Source organism: Anolis carolinensis, unplaced genomic scaffold (assembly GCF_035594765.1).
Source record: "Anolis carolinensis isolate JA03-04 unplaced genomic scaffold, rAnoCar3.1.pri scaffold_9, whole genome shotgun sequence".
NCBI classification, from domain to species: domain Eukaryota; kingdom Metazoa; phylum Chordata; class Lepidosauria; order Squamata; family Dactyloidae; genus Anolis; species Anolis carolinensis.
In genome coordinates, this window is record NW_026943820.1 from 8,583,189 (window position 1) to 8,602,982 (window position 19,794).

Sequence of the window (19,794 nt, forward strand, 5' to 3'; positions counted from 1 at the left end):
TACAAAAATGAGACAACACAAAACGAACAGCAATTCTATACAAATGCACACCTCTACTAAATAGGTGTGTGAGCAAACTGCATCCCAACCTGTTGGTGCAAACCTTTTGTGCTTGAAAATAACAATAATCATGATTCTAATCAGCTGGTAGTCTGCATTCATAACTAAGGAAAAGACAATTCAATCCAGATTTTCATAGTGGTTTTAAAAAGATGTTCTGCTTTCCATTCCCTCTTCAGTATCCAGTAATTGTTTCCATACCAAGGGCTTTAAAACAAAACACGCATACACACACAACTGTAGCGTGGAAGACGATCCCAAAGACACTGCTGCCAAACCATGACAGTTGGAGGGTTTATCCTAAGTGTGTTTTAATATTTATTTTTTTAAAAATCCCATCTGTGACAAGTGTTTTCTCTTAGCTGGCTCGATGGCCCTTCTTTAACAGCCAGATTTGAAAACCAGAGAGCCAAAAAACTCTTCGGCATCATTAACACCTGTTAAAATGCCCGACTGATCCTTTACATTTCACTTCACACTTTCACACCAATGAGGTTTCGTGAAACGTAGAACAATACTTGCAGAATTTTTTAAAAGGAAGAAGTAAGCAATTGGATGCCAACACATGCGCATACACATCACATTCTTAGCAACCTATAAGTATTACAATAACATATAATCATTCCTATAACTAGAAAGCAAAGGGTCTGCAACGGGATACTGAAGTGGTTCTCCATAAATATGAATCTGATAAATTCATTGCATTGGCCAACACACATTTCAGTGTCTCAAATGTTGTTTCTGGTTATATTTGATTTGCTGAATCAAAAAAAATGGCACCAGTTTTTCCCTTTCAGCTCGAGTTTTTGAGATACAGAACATATGCCATCTACCGGTTGCCATCTACTCGCTCTTAGAAAATCATGATAACCATATCTAAGAAATTAAAGCCTATGAGGTCGGTCCAATGCAATTTTCTTAAATCATCACCTCAAATAACCTCAGGAACAGACCTAAAAACCAAGGGAAAAATTTGTTTGGCTGTGCTAACCAGAATATGGAGTTCCCCCAATGTAACAAAGAAGACACTTTATCATCTTGCCTTTCAAAGTGGAACCTTTTTGATTCAGGAAGAACTTATTTTGACATAAGCCATATACAGGTTGAGTATCTCTTATCCAAAATCCTTGGAAGCAGAAGTGTCCTGCATTTGGCATATACTTGCATATAAATAATGATATATCTTGGAGATGGGACCCAAGTCTAAACACTAAATCCATTTCCATTTCCTATGCACCGTACACACATTGCCCGGGTGTTATTTTATACTATACTAGCTTTGCCCGGCCACGCGTTGCTGTGGCTTATGCTTTCAGAGTGTTGCTCTTTATTTACTGTCCTGATTTTAGAGATTATATTGTTCTGTATTATTATTAATCGCTTTGAATGCGATTTCCTGCTTCTTGGCAGAATGGGGTTGGACTGGATGGCCCATGAGGTCTCTTCCAACTCTACTATTCTATGATTCTATATCACAGTAATTATTACATATTATATTTATAATCTTATATTATCTGCTTAGAACTGGATTATATGAGGCCCCTTCTTCACAGCTGTATAAAATGCACACTGAAGTGGATTATATGGCAGTGTGGAGTCCAGATAATCCAATTCAAAGCAGATAATATAAGATTATAAATGGGTTATATAGCTGTGTGGAAGGGCCTTGAGTCTACACTGCCATATAATCCAGTGCAAATTAGATAATCTGTGGAAGAGGCCTAAGTGAGGCCTAAATCTGCCTGTCCCCTGGGCTGAGTTGGTTGCTAGGAGACCAAGTGGGCAGAGATTAGTCCTCTAACTGGCAGCAATTTGATAAAAACATTTATTCCTTTCCCTCTAATTAGGACTTTATTTTTCTTTTCTTTTTGTTATATCAACCTAGAGGCGTGGATGATGGGTTGTGTTGTCAAATTTCGAGGTTGGGGGGCCTGTAGTTTTGTTGTTTTGTTGGTCGCCGTGATGCCATCACTCATTTATATATATAGATTCAAAATTATTGTGTGTACAAATCAAGTTTGTGTTTATAGGACCAACAAAAAGCAAAAGTGTCACTATCTCAACCACCCACATGGGCAACTTAGGAGTATTTTGGGATTCCAAGATACTAAAGTATTGTGTTGTCGAAGGCTTTCTTGACCGGAATCACTGGGTTATTACAAATTTTCTGAATTGTATGGCCATGTTCCAGAAGCATTCTCTTCTGACGTTTTACCCACATCTATGGCAGGCATCTTCAGAGGTTGAGGATACCCCTCAATCTCTGATGATGCCTGCCATAGATGTGGGGGAAACATCAGGAGAGAATGCTTCTGGAACATGGCCATACAGCCCAGAAAACTCACAACAACCTACTAAAGTATTGTCGAAGATTTTCATAGCCTTCGGAATCCCTGGGTTGCTGTGAGCTTTCCGGGCTGTATGGCCATGTTCCAAAAGCATTCTGGAATATTTGGAGAGAATGCTTCTGGAACATAACCATAAAATGTAGGTAAAGGTTTTCCCCTGACATTAAGTCTAGTTGTGTCCAACTCTGGGGGGTTGTTGCTCATCTCCATTTCTAAGCCGAAGAGCCGGTGTTGTCCATAGACACCTCCAAGGACATGTAGCCAGCATGACTGCATGAAACACCATTACCTTCCCACCGGAGCGGTATCTATTGATCTACTCACATTTGCATGCTTTCGAACTGTTAGGTTGGCAGAAGCTAAGGCTAACAGCTGGAGCTCACTTTGCTCACCGGACTTTAACCGCCGACCTTTCGGTCAGCAAGTTCAGCCTCCAGAAAACTCACAGTAACCTACTAAAGTATTTGCCATCATCATCAGACACTCTAAAGTCTCAGCCTCATCCATTCATTTCCATCAGCATCAACTTCAAAGCAACTCCAACAAAAGAATATTGAGGCTGAAGTATTGCATTTTCTTAAAAACCAAAACTGGTATCAATGTGCACTTTGCCTGAGAATCTAATGGGTGCATACAATTTTACATTAAAATGTGCAATTACAGTGAACCTTTTGCTGTATAATGGAGTTGTGAGCAAAGGCTTTATCCGCCCAACTTGGGCAAGAACAGGGAAAGATCTCACTTGCTCAGATATCAGCCACTACACTGAACCCTATGTTAAAGACCACTGGATCTCAGCCAGGAAGTCATGAATGTTCGGCATTTACAACTCCCTGGATGAAGGAGGGCTGAAAAAAGTCCCATGCTATTGAATAGACCTTCCTTCTAACAAGGTGTGCACATGACCACCATCTCCTGCAATGGTAAACATTAGAGATGTGCACAATTTTTTTCCTTCATTTCCTTCGTGTTATCATTTCATTTCAACCGTTTGTCTACACAAAACAAATGATGACATTTTCTTAGGAAACGAGAGGTGACACGAAAATGAAAGCCACACAGTCATTGTGCTTGCTTTCATTTTCCTTTCATCTCATCACCGTAATGATAAGCCAGTACTGACAGAGGGCTACTTTCCCATTACAGTTGATGTGTACTAATGGATGCTAATAATAATAATAATATTAATATTAATAATAATTACTCTGGGATCCTAAGCTGAGTTTGAGAGAAGGCTGCTTCCCCATGACATCTGATGTGTACCAATGGGTGTTAATATTAATAACAATAGTTATTCTGGGACCCTAAGCTGAGTCTGAGAGAGGGCTGCTTCCCCGTGACATCTGATGTGTATCACTGGGTGTTAATAATAATATTAATAACAATAGTTATTCTGGGATCTTAAGCTGGGTCTGAGAGAGGGCTGCTTCCCCATGACAGCTGATGTGTACCAATGGGTGTTAATAATCATATTAATATAAAAAATGATAGTTATTCTGAGAACCTAAACTGAGTCTGGGAGAGGAGTGTCTCCCAATTATATTCGATGTGGATCAATGGGTCTTGATGATAGTATTTATATTAATATTAAGAACAGCAGTTATTCTGGGACCCTAAGCTGATTCTGAGAGAGGGCTGCTTCCCCGTGACATCTGATGTGTATCACAGGGTGTTAATATTAATATTAATAATATTAGTTACTCTGGGACCCTAAGCTGGGTCTGAGAGAGGGCTGCTTCCCCATGACAGCTGATGTGTACCAATGGGTGTTAATAATCATATTAATATAAAAAACAATAATTATTCTGAGAACCTAAACTGAGTCTGGGAGAGGAGTGCCTCCCAATTACATTTGATGTGGATCAATGGGTCTTGATTATAGTATTTATATTAATATTAAGAACAGCAGTTATTCTGGCACCCTAAGCTGAGTCTAGAAGAGGAGTGCCTCCCCATTACATTGGATGTGTACCAATGGCTGTTGATAATAATATCCATATTCATATTAATAAGGAGAGTTACTCTGGGACCCTAAGCTGAGTCTGAGATTAGGCTTGATCGATCCACAAAAAATTTGATTCTAAACTCGTTTCAAAACTAGAGGGGGGCAGCTTTTCGTTTCTGATGGTATTTCCGAATTTGGCCCCCCAAAAAATTCGAAATTAACGAAAATTCGTTATTTTCTAAATTAATTCGTTAATGGCGGACGCGCATGCGCAATTCCCAAAAACAGCACAGAGGGAGAGGACTTTACAGGACTCTCCCAACCTCATTTTTTGAGTGATCTTCTTCCAACTTGGTACAGTGGTAGAACACATTTAACACTGATAGCTCACCAAAATTTGGAACGTTTCCCTTATCCTCTGATTTTTGGCGAATTTTCATAGCTTTTATAATAAACCATTTTTTAATAATTGCAGAAATCTGTTCCTGGTTTGAAAGTCTTATTTCCTGTTAAATTGGGTTGTCTTTACTGTGAAAGTCATTGTTCTACTTCAGAAACTTTGTTTTTGTGGCTGAAACTTTGTTAAATTGGTGTGTGTGTGATATATACTGTGTATATATAATATTATATATATAGTCCCTGCATAATGTGTGTGTGTGTGTGTGTGTGTATAGGTAAAGGTAAAGGTATCCCTTGACGTTAAGTTCAGTCATGTCTGTCTCTGGGGGTTGGTGCTCATCTCCATTTCTAAGCCCAAGAGCCAATGTTGTCCATAGACACCTCCAAGGTCATGTGGCCGGCATGACTACATGGAGTGCCATTACCTTCCCGCCAGAGCGGTACCTATTGATCTACTCACATTGGCATGTTTTCAAGCTGCTAGGTTGGCAGAAGCTGGAGCTAACAGCGGGCACTCACTCTGCTCCCGGGATTTGAACCTGGGACCTTTCGGTCTGCAAGTTCAGCAGCTCAGTGCTTTAACACACTTCGCCATCGGGGCTCATGTATATATAATATACATACACATACACACAATGTGGAGAATATGTGGAAAGGTAGATAGATAAGTTGGGAGCCACAGCGAAGGCACCTTCCTGGGAGCAAGGTCTAATAATAATAATAATAATAATAATAATAATAATAATAATAATAATAATAATAAATCCCTTACAATATCCAAGATGGCTCACTGCTACAGAATCTTGGGAGGTTTAGTTTGATATGGTACCATTATTGGCAGAGAAAGCTAAGCTGTAGGAGTTGAAATCCAATCATTTATCCTCCCTATAGAATCAATTTTATATGCATTTTTAGCTACAGAAAAGCTAAAATCAGGACAGTAAAAGAACAACACCCAGAAAATGGGAATTCCAGACAGGAAACAATCAGGGCCAGCTAATACCTCCCAACAAAGGATTCCCCCAGGTAGGAAGCAGCCAGGCTTTGAAGCTGCAAGGCTATTCAATGCTAATCAAGGTGACCAATTGCAACATTCACACTTGCCTCCCACAGACAAGAGTTCTTTCTCCCACCCTGGACCTTCCACAGATATATAAACCCCACTTGCCTAGCTTCGCACAGACGTCAAAACCTCTGAGTATCAGGCCTGAGCTGAGGCGAGGCGGTGGCGGCGGCCATTTTCCCCCTCCGTCTTCCTCCTCCTCCTCGGCCTCCTTCCCCCTCGCCCCCTCCCATTGGCTGAGCCCGTGACGCCCCTTTTGCTGAGGGGCAAAAGGAAAGGGCCTGAATGGTGGGAGTTTGGGTGATTTGCAAAAGCTTTTTTTTCCTAACGAAAAAAACGACGACATAACGAAAAACGGCCTCTCGCGATTCGAAACCGCGATATCCAGACGTGTGGACAACCAATGCTTCAAAATTGCTTCAAAACAAACGAAAATAACGAATTAATAACGGTTAACGGGGAAAACGAATTATTTGAGCAAGCCTATCTGAGATAGCAGTGCCTCCCCATTACATCAGATGTGTATCAATGGGTGTTAATAATAATATCATTAATAACAATAGTACCCTGGGGAAGACCCAAACGTTTTAAAAGTTGATGGGCTAAAAGGGGTCGAAATGCCCTCCATGTGTTGCGATTTTCACCCCTCTAGCCCAAAAACCAAGGGGGGATGAGCCTCGGAAGCCATCCCATTGCCGCCAATGGCACAAAATCTTTTGTGTTTTTTGTTAGCCAGATGAAAATCCATGTCGTATAGGCAGTCCATTTTCATTAGCAGGAACCAAATATGAAAATGAGACTACCGAAATGAAATGACACAAAACGAACAGCAATTCCATACAGAAGCACAACACTAGTAAACATATCTTCTCAGAAATAACCTTCACCAAGTTCTAAGCCCAGGTAAGTATAAGCCCTGAAGGGGAACTAGATTTTGTAAGATATGGATGGATCTGAACAAAAGCCCATCTAGTTTAGCTTTCTGTTCTGACTGTGGCCAACCAGTTGTCTTTGGGATCCTCCCAGTTGGACACAAGCCATAACTGGGTCGACCTCTTCTCATGGTTTTTAATAACCGGCGTATCAATCATATCTGAAATAAGATGTACCTCTCAGGACTAGTACCTTAGGAAGCAAAATATTGGTTATTTCCTTACTTTCTTTCATGCAAGAATGCTTTAACCATCTTTTTTTGTCTGCTAGGCAAGATTACAAAAATGTTAATGGATTCTGCACATTGAGACTTTTTTCCTTTTCTCATTTTTTGGGAAAAGATTAATTGGTTCCAAAAATAAAATTTTGTGCAAAAGACCAATACTGAAAAATACACGCAGTTTTCTGCAAGTTTGGGGTGCAAACTATCTTTTCAGAGACGAGTCCCCAGCTTTGGGTAAGAAATCTCTTAGCTGTTGAGAGTTTTCTCAACTGAATTTTTAGATATGCCAAGGCAACCATTCTCACTGAGGACAGGAAAATTTAGAAATGTATCTCTTCTAGTCACCACAGACAAATATATTCTTCAGGAAACAAGCAAGTAGATAGTAACTGCAGGGTAGAAGGTTCTAATATTTTCACATTAGACTCACGATTCCTACAAGATATCAGACAGCAATTCACATACTCCAAATTACAATCCCTATAAACTCACCTATTAGCATATTCTAGGCTTTGAAATGCATTGGGAAGGGGGATTATATATATTTGCAGACATGTAAAAATGATTATTAGTTCAACTGACTGTCTTGTACAGTTTTCTTTCATACCATACATTAAGGAATTCATAAAATCTTGTCTTTGAAAGCAGTTCATTTGGCCCAGACTAGAATTTTCCCAAATATTCATCTTCCTTATGGAATCTTTAAAAGAATTCCTTGAAAAACAACAACCACCACAAAGAAATAACATTTTCTTCCCTTGGGCTTGTTACCCAATAAAAAGACTGGGAAGAGTCCCTGGACAAAGCCCATTCAGCCCTAATTAGAGTAAACTAATCAATTCAATAGAACTGACATAAATATGACTTTGTAAAAATTGAATTGCTTAAATAGATGAACAATTGGATTTAGCCCATATTCTCCTTTCTATTACAAAATTGGCTGCAAGCAACAAAACAATTGCAGTGGTACCACTGCTTCAGTCTACCTAAGGACACTTGCCCACTTTCATTGCTTTGGACCATTGCTCCAAAGTAATGGTCTTCAACCCATGAGTTGAAGACCATTGCTTTGGAGTGGCTTTCCCACTCCTAGTATTAGTGAGGTATTTCGGACTACAACTCCAGTCATCTCTGACCCTGATCGATTCTATCTGTGTCTGGTGGGAGTTGTGGTCCACAATGTCTGAGGCCCACCAGACTGGAGAAGGCCACTCTAGACTACCCTTATGTGCACATCTACATTCAACTGGAATCCTGTTGGTGGATCCCAAATTGGGTAAACCCAATGAATCAATGGTTAGATCTTGTGGTTCTCAACCTGTGGGTCCCAAGGTGTTTTGGTCTACAACTCCCAGAAATCCTAGTTTACTAGCTGTTAGGATTTCTGGGAGTGGAAGGCCAAAACATCTGGAGATCCACAGGTGGAGGACTATTGGGTTAGATGGTCAATGAACTCATAGGGAAACCCCACTACTAATGGGGCTACTCTAATCAGGAGTGACAATAAAATATGGGCTTCACCCATGACATCTTCATGGGACAATCAACCCAAAGACCACTCATGGTATCTTCAAGGAGCATACAATCCAAAGGCCATTAACTAGAAGATACAACCCAAAGGCCACATTCAAAGACATTCTAGTCTAAATCTGCTCCTCATCCATTTTTTCTGGTTGTAGCTTCTAGATATGAGCTACCATCAAGGTATAACATCTAGGTGTCAAGTCAGCAATGATAAATTTGACTTCTGTTATCCTCAACTGAGAGCCCTTGAACGCTTGTCCTTTGGCTCACACTTCTTAGCCTCTTGGAAACCTACATCCCAAATAAATATATGGATCAAGGGAGGAGCAGGACAAACTCAGTAGCTGCCTTCAGGTAGCAACCATCTCCCCCATTTCCCCAACCCATTTCCTTAAGCACACACACACAAATCCAACTTCATCTGTTGAAAAAAGTGTATTTGATAACTGGCGTAAAATTACAGTATCTCTGCTGTTAGTAAGTATTAAACGTTAAAAGAAACTTGACCTATTTCCTTTCAGCTTTCCAAGAAAGTGCATATAACAGTCCAAAGTGTTCTCTCCCCCCGCCTCCCCATACCTAATACAAAATAAACAAACACTATACTTGATCTTGGTCAAGAAGTTGGTTTGAGCTCATTGAGAACATATGTACATTTTAATGAACTCGGTATTTCTCATCATATGTACAAGAGCATCTAAATTTGTCCATGGAAGTTTGTTCAAGATGCCTTTTATAGCAGCACAAAGTCCAGCACTTGTGTTTTATTTTTTTCCCCCTATAGCGAATATACCTACAAGGCAAAAAGTTTTCAAACTACTGGAACAACACTTTTGGATCTCCTCTATTCATCCGCGTGCTTATTTACTGTACAGAAACTTATTAAACATCTAAGACAACTCCAGTAAAAAGCACAATACAAAGGACAATCCCAAAAGGAGAGAAGAGAAGGTTAAAGTCTACCCGTCCCCCAAATGAAAGCCGTTCCATTTGTTTTTTTAAGAATAGAGATGAGAACAGAACAAAACAAGAAAAGAACAACGGAGTCTGTTGTGAAGGATGCATATGGTTCAATTTTATATGGTCCGTTTCCAATCCTCTGCGCAAATCTGTTTGGAGAATTAAACAACATACTTTGCCAATATTTTTTTTCTCCTTGGGATTGAAGTATACACATATACAGACTTTCGTTATGAGAGGGAGAGAGAGCGAAAAAATGGAGGCATTGTATCACCACCCAAAGTTTACGTTAAGCTGGATATAGAAAATAAGTTAAATGCCAGAACGAGACCACCTAACCGAACAGACTCTCGTTGCCATAAATGTTACAGCACTCTAGTCAATTAGTATTTAGTCCAAAATACAGAAGACCAAAGTTAATGCTTGAATGTGTTTGCAAAACAAAAAAAGAAAAAGAAAGGGAGAGGGAGGAAATTATATCACTAATAAATAAGCTGTCTCTAGGTGTCAAACAGGGTACAAAAGAATGTCTTTTTAATGTCGTTGTTTTGTCAATTTGCCAAAAAAAACTAAAAAAAAAGAACCAACAAAACAAAACACCACACAACCTTAGGTTGCAATATCTGCAGGAACGTCCATAACGTTTGTCCTAATTTGTTACAATCTCTTTGCCGTCTTCTACAAAGCGCGTGAAACGGAAATGAGTCCCGTTCTCGCTGCTTGCCATTTTCTCCAGACCAGCTAGAGGCGCATTAGGTTCGGAACTGGGGAGCTTCTCCATGCTGCCCGTCAAGCCGCTAATGGGGGAACTGCTGCCATTGCCCAGGCTCCCAGGCATTGGAGGGATGCCACCGTTCTGAATGACCGAGATCTCGTTGGTCTTCATTGCCAACCCGTTGGAGAGCGCAGCTGCGTACTGATTCCAGAAGCTAGATGGGTCTCCATTTCCTGACCTCACCGCCAAATCCTTTGGAAACATGTCTGGAAATTTGACAGGGTTGCTTCCAAGAAAAGTCATAGGGCCATCCACAGAAAGCCGTCTGCCTCGCCTGGCAGGTGTGCTGTTCCACATATGCGTCCCCATGTGAACCTGAAAGAGACACTGGTTAGCAGGGGCATCCACGAGTTGTATGTCAATCACAAATATCTCAACCAATTGCATCACCATTATTTACTCTTGTTATATATGGCAGTGATTCTCAGCCTACAGCAGTGATGGCCAACCTATGACACGCGTGTCAGCACTGACACGCCTAGCCATTTTTGCTGACACGCTGCTGCCTGCAGATTGATTGGATGACTATGTCTTTTGTGGCCAAATTTGGTGTGATTTGGTCCAGTGGTTTTGTTGTTTACTCCATGGGAATTATGCACATTACATTATATATATATATATACACACACACACACACACACACACACACACACACACACACACTAGCTGTGCCCGGCCACGCGTTGCTGTGGCAAAGTGGTGGTGGTATTGGTTAAAAATTGTTGTGTAATTTTTATTTGACGTTATTTGTATTTTTTTATTAATTTTATTGTAAGTTATCTTATTATTTATTATATTTTATTATTTTCTTGTATTATTTTTAGTTATTTTCTGTTATTATAGTATTTTATTGTATTAATTTTTTTAGTGTCTTTAATTATTTTTTAGTGTTTTTATTATTTTTTATTGGGTTGCTAGGAGACCAAGTTGGAGGAGCTTAGCCTTCTAACTGGCAGCAATTGGATAAAAGCAATTATTCCTCTCTCTCTAATTAGGACTTTATTTTTCTTTTCTTTTTGTTGTATCAACCTAGAGGCGTGGATGATGGGTTGTGTTGTCAAATTTTGATGTTGGGGGGCCTGTAGTTTTGTTGTTTTGTGGGTCGCCGTGATGCCATCACACTTTTATATATATATATATATATATATATATAGAGAGAGAGAGAGAGAGAGAGAGAGAGAGATTATCATTCTATTATTATTCTATTATTATTGTATATATTTTTATATTATTATATTATTACTATTATATTATTATTCATGACTACATTGAAACTACAATAGAGAGAAATCAGCGTGGAAACTGCAAGAGGTAGTAAATAGTTTCTGATTTATTAAATACAGTTATATATTAAAATTATATATTTTTGTTATTTAAACTATATATATTGTGAAATTATGTTTTTTCTCTCGAAGTGACACACCACTCAAGTCATGCTAGGTTTTTTGGTGAATTTTGACACAACAAGTGCAAAAGGTTGCCCATCACTGGCCTACAGCATTCCAGATGTTTTGGTCTTCAGGCCCTAGAAGTCACAAATGGATAGGTAAAGGTAAAGGTTTCCCCTGACGTTAAGTCCAGTCATGTCTTACTCTGGGGGTTGGTGCTCATCTCCATTTCTAAACCGAAGAGCCAGCGTTGTCTGTAGACACCTCCAAGTTCATGTGGTCGGCATGACTGCATGGAGCGTCCGCTGGAGCGGTACCTATTGATCTACTCACATTGACATGTTTTTGAACTGCTAGGTTGGCAGAAGCTGGAGCTAACAGCGGGCGCTCACTCCGCTTCTGGGATTTGAACCTGGGACCTTTCGGTCTGCAAGTTTAGCAGCTCAGTGCTTTAACACACTTCGCCACTGGGGCTCCCACAAATGGATAGGGACCCAAAAAACTGAAGACCAAAACATTGGGAAGACCTTCAGGCAGAAACCACAGAAAAGGGGGAGACATGTCCAATGGGTAGCTTCCAAGGTTCATATGACAAGAGAGGGCTATTCATGTGCCTTTCAGCCTGACATTACATGGATCACTCAATTTTCACTTCAAAGATCCTGTGCAAGCAGCCAGGTTAGACTTCTCCAACAACAATCTTGGTTACTTTTTCACAGCAGCCCACTAGATCAGTGGTTCTCAACCTGTGGGTCCTCAGATATTTTGGCCTTCAACTCCCAGAAATCCTAACAGCTGGTAAACTAGTTGGGATTTCTGGGAGTTGTAGGCCAAAACACCTGAGGAACCACAGGTTGAGAACCTCTGGACTAGATGCAAAGTCAAATGAGTCTCAAGAGGAGAGAGGCAAAGAAAGAGAGGGGAAGCAAAGAGAAAAAGAAGGTACAGGCTCACTGACTCCAATATGGCCTTTTGCCCTTTGCGTCACATTGTTCATGACTTATACATCACTCCCTCTCTTACACCAATGTTAAACATCTTTCTTAGTAGACCCAGAGTATGGTTATGTTCTGGATGTCCAGCTGTGGTTGATATCTGAATGGGCAACCAACAAGACAGCCTCCAATTCCAAAAAGAAAGTAAGATAGGATAGAACTGTAACACTATGTAGCACAATTTTTGTTCCTGAGTTATAAATGTCATTTTCTAATTGATTCTATCATAAAAACATGGGGAAAGTTTGTTTTTGCGGGACGTCTTGCAGCACATCTTGCTATAATTTTTCAATGAATATCTCATGGAGTTTCAACCAATTCAACATGGTTTCTGGCAGCTACAAAAACGAAGTTTCTGGAATAGAACAACTACAGTAGAGTTCCAGTTATCTGACATAAACGGGCGGGCCGAATGTCGGATAACCAAAACTGTTGGATCATAGGGAGGCCCTATTAGCCATCCTGGCAAGCTGGGTGCTTGTCAGGAGGGAAAAGTCTCCTCCCTTCTGGCAAGCATCCGGCTTGAAGAAGCCCACTGCTGCCTAGAAAAACAGCTGTTTTCTAGGCAGCAATGCACAGGAGGCCTCTCCAAGTGCCAGGCTCCCACTGTCGGGTAATACGGTGTGACGGATAAGCAGAAATCGGATAACCGGAACTCTATTGTACTTTCAAAGTACGTACTGCAAAATTAAATAGGAAATAACACTTTCAAACCAGGAACAGAAACTTTTTCAAATTTTGTTACATAGTGTAACTACTACCAATAGTTTATAAAAAGCAAGTTTCTCTAGCTAAACAAGGGTGCTTGCCTTCCCTCCGCCAAGCTTGTTCAAAACAGAGACACCCTATTGCTTTGCAGTGATGCTGTTCTTTTGGAATTCAACCACAACAAATACAAAGAAGCACAAGTTTGCAAAGGCCTGTAGCAAATGGACTATGCAGGGTCTATTCCCATCCCAATTTGCACTTCCAAGAATTTGCAGCAATTTTATCAGTCACCTCGTGTTTACAATATTTATATGGTACACCTTACCCAGTCTACTTTTACAACCTCTCCGTTTTAATCCATGTTTTTATTAGTTATTGTCATTTGTTTTTATTGTCTAATATTTACATTTTTATAATTGTGCATGTTTTTTGTCTATTGTTGTGTTTTATATTGCTATTGTTTTTATTTGGGCTTGGCCCCATGTAAGCCGCCCTGAGTGCCCTTTGGGGAGATAGAGGCGGGGTATAAAAATAAAGTTATTATTATTATTATTATTATTATTATTATTATTATGCACCTAGGTTTTTGCAGCCATATGGAAGCCCTCAGGCTATTATCTGGAAAACAACAACATAAAACATTACCCATTCTTATGGCAATATTGGAAATATAAATGCTTCCGAATTCCAAACAATAATACACCATAATTAGTTCACCTGCAACCACTGAACAAATGTGATATTTCTCATACCTAAGATAGTTTAAATTACAAATAGGGCAAAAGGAAGTCTATATGCTGCAGAGGCACTGGATCTTGGAAGCTAAGTAGATTAGTACTTGGATGGGACACTAACAACAAATAATAGGTGCTGTGGGTTACATTTCAGAAGAAACCATTTGAGTATTCCTTGTCTAAAAAACCCCAATGATATAGGAATTTTTCAGAGGAGTACAAGATGCAGAGAAGGCATATTAAGTAAATGAAGAAATCAGTATCTTCTAACTGGTAAAATATATTTTAAGATTCTTCCCTTCTACCTTTTCCAAAGATCTCAGAATGGAATAATTTGGAAAAAGATTAATTCTGCACTGCATTGTAATAAATGTGATGGTTGCTCTTTCTCTCTCTTGCTCATTCGCTTACACACAAGCAGACTTTTAAACTTCTTTATCTGACCATCGCTCCCTCAGCTGCAGCGTTATAACACTTTATATATGTGATCAGATATCAGCAATTTAAGAACAGCCTTCCAATTTATTCACTGAACACTGTTTCTAGACACACAGGGCAACCTTTTTTGCTTTCCCATCCATATCTCCCACATGTATGGAAGATCGAGACATCTGAAGTCTAAAAATAATGGATAATGCACTATCAAACTCCAATTAGACCAGGATTCCCAGAGCTGGGAACATGGGTGCATGCAGGGGCGGCTGAACCGGTAAGCAAAGTATGCAAGTGAGGAAGGCGCCAATCCCCTGGGGGCGCTATTGAGGCACCCGGTTCAGTACCCAGAGAGAGAGAGAGAGAGAGAGAGAGAGAGAGGTGGGCAAACAAAAGTTCTAGGAAACAGCAACATGCCCCACGTTTCCCTAGGCCGGGCCTTTGCCGGAGGGAAAAAACTCCCTCCGGTAAAGGCCCGGCATTTGGGGAAACACGAAGTGCATTGCTAAAAAGCACTGTGCCCCGTGTTTCCCTAGGCCAGGCCTTTGTTGGAGAAAGGAAACTCTTCCCTCCAGTAAAGGCCTGGCACTTTGAGGAAATCTCCATGGCTCTCTTCTTCCACTCTCATTGCATTTCAGGGGGGGGGGGGGGGTGTCAAAATACGGTTTGCTTACACTTAAAAATTGCCTAGGGTAGGCCCTGGGTGCATGTCATTCACATGCTCGTGTATACATACAGACAGGCATGTAGCCGGGGGGCAGGGGGGGGGGGGCTTGAGGAGCTTCAGCCCCCCCCCCAAATTCTCAGGGTGGTCCACGAGAAGGCCTTACATTTATTATTTAAACTGTTGTGTTTATTCACATCATGATCTGATCACCATGCTCAATACACAGTGTTCCCTCACTTATTGCTGGGGTTAGGTTCCAGGACGACCCGCAATAAGTGAAAATCCGTGAAGTAGGGACACTATATTTATTTTAATATTTATACATTATTTTAGTAGTTATACACTATTTTAAGTCTTTATCAACCAATCGTGTGTTGATAAATCGCCTCCTTCTCCTCCCATTGACACTTGGGCTCCTTTTCTCTCCCTTCGGCTTCTCCTTCCTCCCTTCCTTATGATTTAATAGTCTTTTAGAGTTTATTGAAAAATCACGAAACAGCAAATCCACGAAAAGTGAACCGTAAAGTAGTGAGGGAACACTGTATCCCATATGCATGGGGGTATTGGGATAATGATACAAAAGGTTCGCTAGGGTAGATCCTGTCTCACTCAGACTCAACCCCCCCCCATCAAAATCCCAGCCCCCCCCAAAAAAATCGAAATCCTGGCTATGGGCCTGCATACAGAAATTATATTTACAACACAACAAATGTAAACAGTACTACTCTGATATATCAGATGAAACATGGAATGAAGAGGACCATATGAAAAACGAACCAAGCAATTCCGCCAACTCCACTTTTGACATCTGAAACAGAACAGTGTTATGAGAATGGAAGAAAAATGTACCTTAAGGTTTCCTTTTGTGGTGAAAGCTCTTCCGCAGATAGTGCAGGCAAAAGGCTTCTCTCCTGTGTGTGTCCGTTCGTGGATCTGCAAAGCGCTGGAGGACGAAAAGGTCTTCCCACAAGCGTTGCAGTAGTGCTGTTTGGGCGTTCTCCTGGGCAGAGCTGGAAGCAAGACCGGGGATGTAGCTGACGGTGGGAAAGGCCCCGAAGCAAGCAGGCCGGGCGACGTCTCTTTGCTGTCCTGAGGAGAGCCGTGAACGAAACCATTGACCTCAGTCTTTATAAGACATGGGAGTGAGATAGTGGGTATTGCCGAGGAAGAGTTCTGATTGGGGCCAAGGTTCGAACTGGGTTCAAAGAGCTGTGATGGTAGATCTCGCATCTGATGTGTCAACATATGCTGCTTCAAATTACCCTTTGTGGAAAAGCCACGATTGCAAACTGTGCAAATAAATGGTCTCTCTTTGGTATGACTTCTGTAATGAATGTCCAAGGCACTCTGACAAGCAAACGTTTTGCCACATATGTCGCAGGCTGTGTTCTTCAGTTTGCCTCTGTCTCGGAAAGGAAATAGCATACTCAGAGACTCTTCCTTAATCATCTTCTCTGGGTGGTTTGACGTCAAGTCCAAAGCACCGCCATTGGAAAGGGCCAATGGCCAACCATTGGTAAAGTCACTTGATAAAGTTCTTGGTGGTTTCTCTTCAACGCTCAACGATTTGTGGTAATCGGTCATGCTGTTGGATGGGGACAAGGCCTGCATGGAAGAGGTAGACTCCGAAATAGCAGGACTTCCAGCGCTTTGGCTTTCCATATCACCACCAGATGATGAATCATTCGTCATGATGTCCCCTTCCACTGAACCATTCTCCACAGACTTTAAACTTGCTTGAAGTTGTTCAGCAAGACCTGCATTGATCATCTTCATCTGATTTTCTAAAGCAGCTATACTTGACATTTCTGGTGGCAATGGCGAGGAAGATAAACTATCCTGAGATGCGTCGACAGATTTCGGTGTATCTGGCACACTACTGTCAGGACAGTCTTCCATGTTCTCATCAGAGAAGTTATCCAGATCATCGAAGTTCTTCTCGTCAAAAGACCCTGTATCAGACTCCATTGACTCAGAATAGTTTTCCGTCACAGGCGTGTTGGGTATCTGGCCTCCCATGTGCATCCTGATGTGCTGCTGGAGCACAACAGCATTGGTGAACTTTTTCTGGCAGATGGGGCAGGAATGTTGCACTCTCAATGGGGGCATGGCACGGTGGACACTATAATGGGTCTTTAGATTTCCTTTCGTTGTGAAGGCGCGGCCACAGACTTTACATTTAAATGGCCTCTCGCCCGTATGCGTGCGGTAGTGCATTTTCAAAGCACTCTGGCAACTCAGAACTCGGTGGCAAATGATACACTCGTTGGGATCGGTTGCCTTTTTGTCAATGTTTTCGACTAGCTGCTGAAGTTTTGAGGTCTCAGAGCCTGGTGTTGTATCCAGCAGTCCTCCAAATGGAAACTTGGCCTTAAACTGCTCTGACATGAGAGGCATTAGGGGATTGGAGAACGTCACCATGTTGCTTGAACCCGAGTCTGTGGTTGGTGAGGTTACAGAACTGTTCTGACTAGTGGAGACACTTGGTGTCTGGGCATTTTCTTCTAGTTTGTTGTTAGAGGACTGTAGAACACACACCTCTCCCTCAGTTAGATGCCCATTTGAGTTTTTCCCAACAGGATCAATGGAGCCGGAGTCACTTTTGACAGAACATGGGGGACTTGATGAAGGATGACTGATGGGAATAGGCTGAGGCTCCTCAGTTTTGATAAAAGGGACCAAGCTTGGTATGGTGGGTGGGAGTGGTAGACCAACGGATGTTGTCAGTGTTGACAATACTGGCTTGCTGTCCAGCCAGCTTGTTACAGGTTTTTCTGGTGGTATTGACATCCCATAGGGGATACCTGTCCCTGTAGGAATGTTGTCCAGATGTTCCGGCACCGGATACGGGTTCATTTGAATGTGAGGGTATTTTTCTTTATGACGCTGGAAGTGGACTTTCAAATTCCCCTTGGTGGAAAACCTGTTCCCACAAATGTTGCACTTGAACGGCCTCTCCCCAGTGTGAGAACGTAAATGGATCTGCAAGGCACTGTCGCTCCCAAACACTTTTGCACAGAACCTGCATTTATGCTTAAAGAACGCTTCCTCGGAAGTAGTTTTTGCTTCGAAGGCGGTCAGGTTGGGTGGCTTACTTTTTCTCTGCTGGGCCAAAGCAGCCAAGGAACTCAAGTCCTCTGCAGGCGTCCCAACGTTGGACAAAGGGTTAGGGAACACAGAGTTGCTAGGAGTGGGTTGAGGTAGAAGAGGGTTTGATACAGGGCTTAACAAACTGCTTATTGCAAAAGCTGGTGATGACGATGCAGTCACTGGTGGATTGCCAAGCTGAGAGCCACCAGTATTTGTTGTCACTTTATCGGAGGACGGTGTTTCCGCTGCTGTGGTAGATAGGTTAATATTTGGAGGTGAGCCACTACTGGATGGAATCATAGTGTTGCCAGGATTGCTCTGAGGTAGCTGGAGAGGGGGCAGTTGCTTCACACCACTGATACTGGCAGACTGACTGGCTAGGCTTTGCGCCAATCCAGCCGCTGCAGCCAGCTGCTGGGATAAATGGGAACTTAATGTGGACAAAGGGTTGGCAGATGTTCGTAATGTACTCTGAGAGGGACTCGGAGACACTGGCAGGTCTGCATTCTGGGATGCCAGCAATAATATTTGGTGACGAATTTGTTCAATCAATTGCAACTGGTGGATCTGCTGCTGCTGCAAAGCCAGCAACTGCTCCATGAGGGCTGGGACGGCCAACTTGCTCGCCGAGGCCCCGTTGCACCGGGCTTCCTGGGAGAACTGAGCGACCGCCACTTTCGTGCTCTGCAGGTTTTCAATGATGACGTTGCTATTGATCATAGAGAAGTTGCCCAGCGTTGTCAGATCCCCTAGTTGAGGTAGAGAGGTTGTTACAGCTGAGGTACCCGCTGTGGAGCCGTTACTGCTTGCAATACTATTGTTGACATTTGGAGAAGTACCGCTAGTAGTCTTGCTAACGCTGGAAGCCTCCACGTCCATGGATTCCTCCTTGTCAAGTTTGTTGTTATGCTCGGAAAGGTCGCTGCGGTCTACTTGATCCATGTTATTAACTGTGTCATTCCTCTGCTCATTGGGATTATCAGTAGGGGAGCTAGGAGGAGGGAAGGTCTCAGAAGCAGGAACTGGATTTTCATTCACAATTAAAACTAATTGATTTTTAGTACAGTTCTTTTTGTGTTGTAGGAGATCCGATAGTTCAAAGAACTCGGCGCAGCATCTGCCACAGACGTGGGCATCCTTCGTCTTGGTGATTCGATTTGTTTGACCCTTCTGCGTGTCTCCTAAAACATCAAGGCAAGGGGTGGGGAGAGAAAAGAGAAAGATCAGCAACTGACCAGAAATAAATTGGCTTCTAGGAAAGAATAAGGCGAATTTAAGACTTACAATATCACAAATATTTCCCACTAATAAGACCATTCGTCTATTTTCTCACTTCCATCTCTATTTCTTGACAAGCATCTTTTTTAAAAAAAAAATTAAAGGTTTATTAATTTGTACCTACATGAAGCAAAGTCTCCTGTTCCTCTCAATGGTCACAATAAATTAAATCTCTGAATGAGACGCAACTGATCTCATCTACCTTTAACGTGTGCGGATGAACACTAAAGCATTTTGTGGCCCACTCCACATCATTTCTCAGCCTGGTAAAG

General features: G+C 41.7%; 1 protein-coding gene across 6 annotated transcripts in view; it reads right to left on the reverse strand.

Annotated features, from left to right (window-relative positions):
* Positions 1–8,915: 8,915 nt before the first annotated feature.
* sall1 (spalt like transcription factor 1) overlaps positions 8,916–19,794 on the reverse strand; it is a 35,613-nt gene continuing 24,734 nt past the window's right edge. For all 6 annotated transcript variants that reach the window (XM_062961497.1, XM_062961494.1, XM_062961493.1 and 3 more), the window contains 2 exons: positions 16,004–19,425; positions 8,916–10,545 (listed from right to left, as the gene is read on the reverse strand). In XM_062961497.1, the coding sequence (XP_062817567.1) occupies positions 10,105–10,545; positions 16,004–19,425 (3,863 nt within the window). In that variant the 3' untranslated portion in view covers positions 8,916–10,104. The remainder of the gene's footprint in view (positions 10,546–16,003; positions 19,426–19,794) is intronic.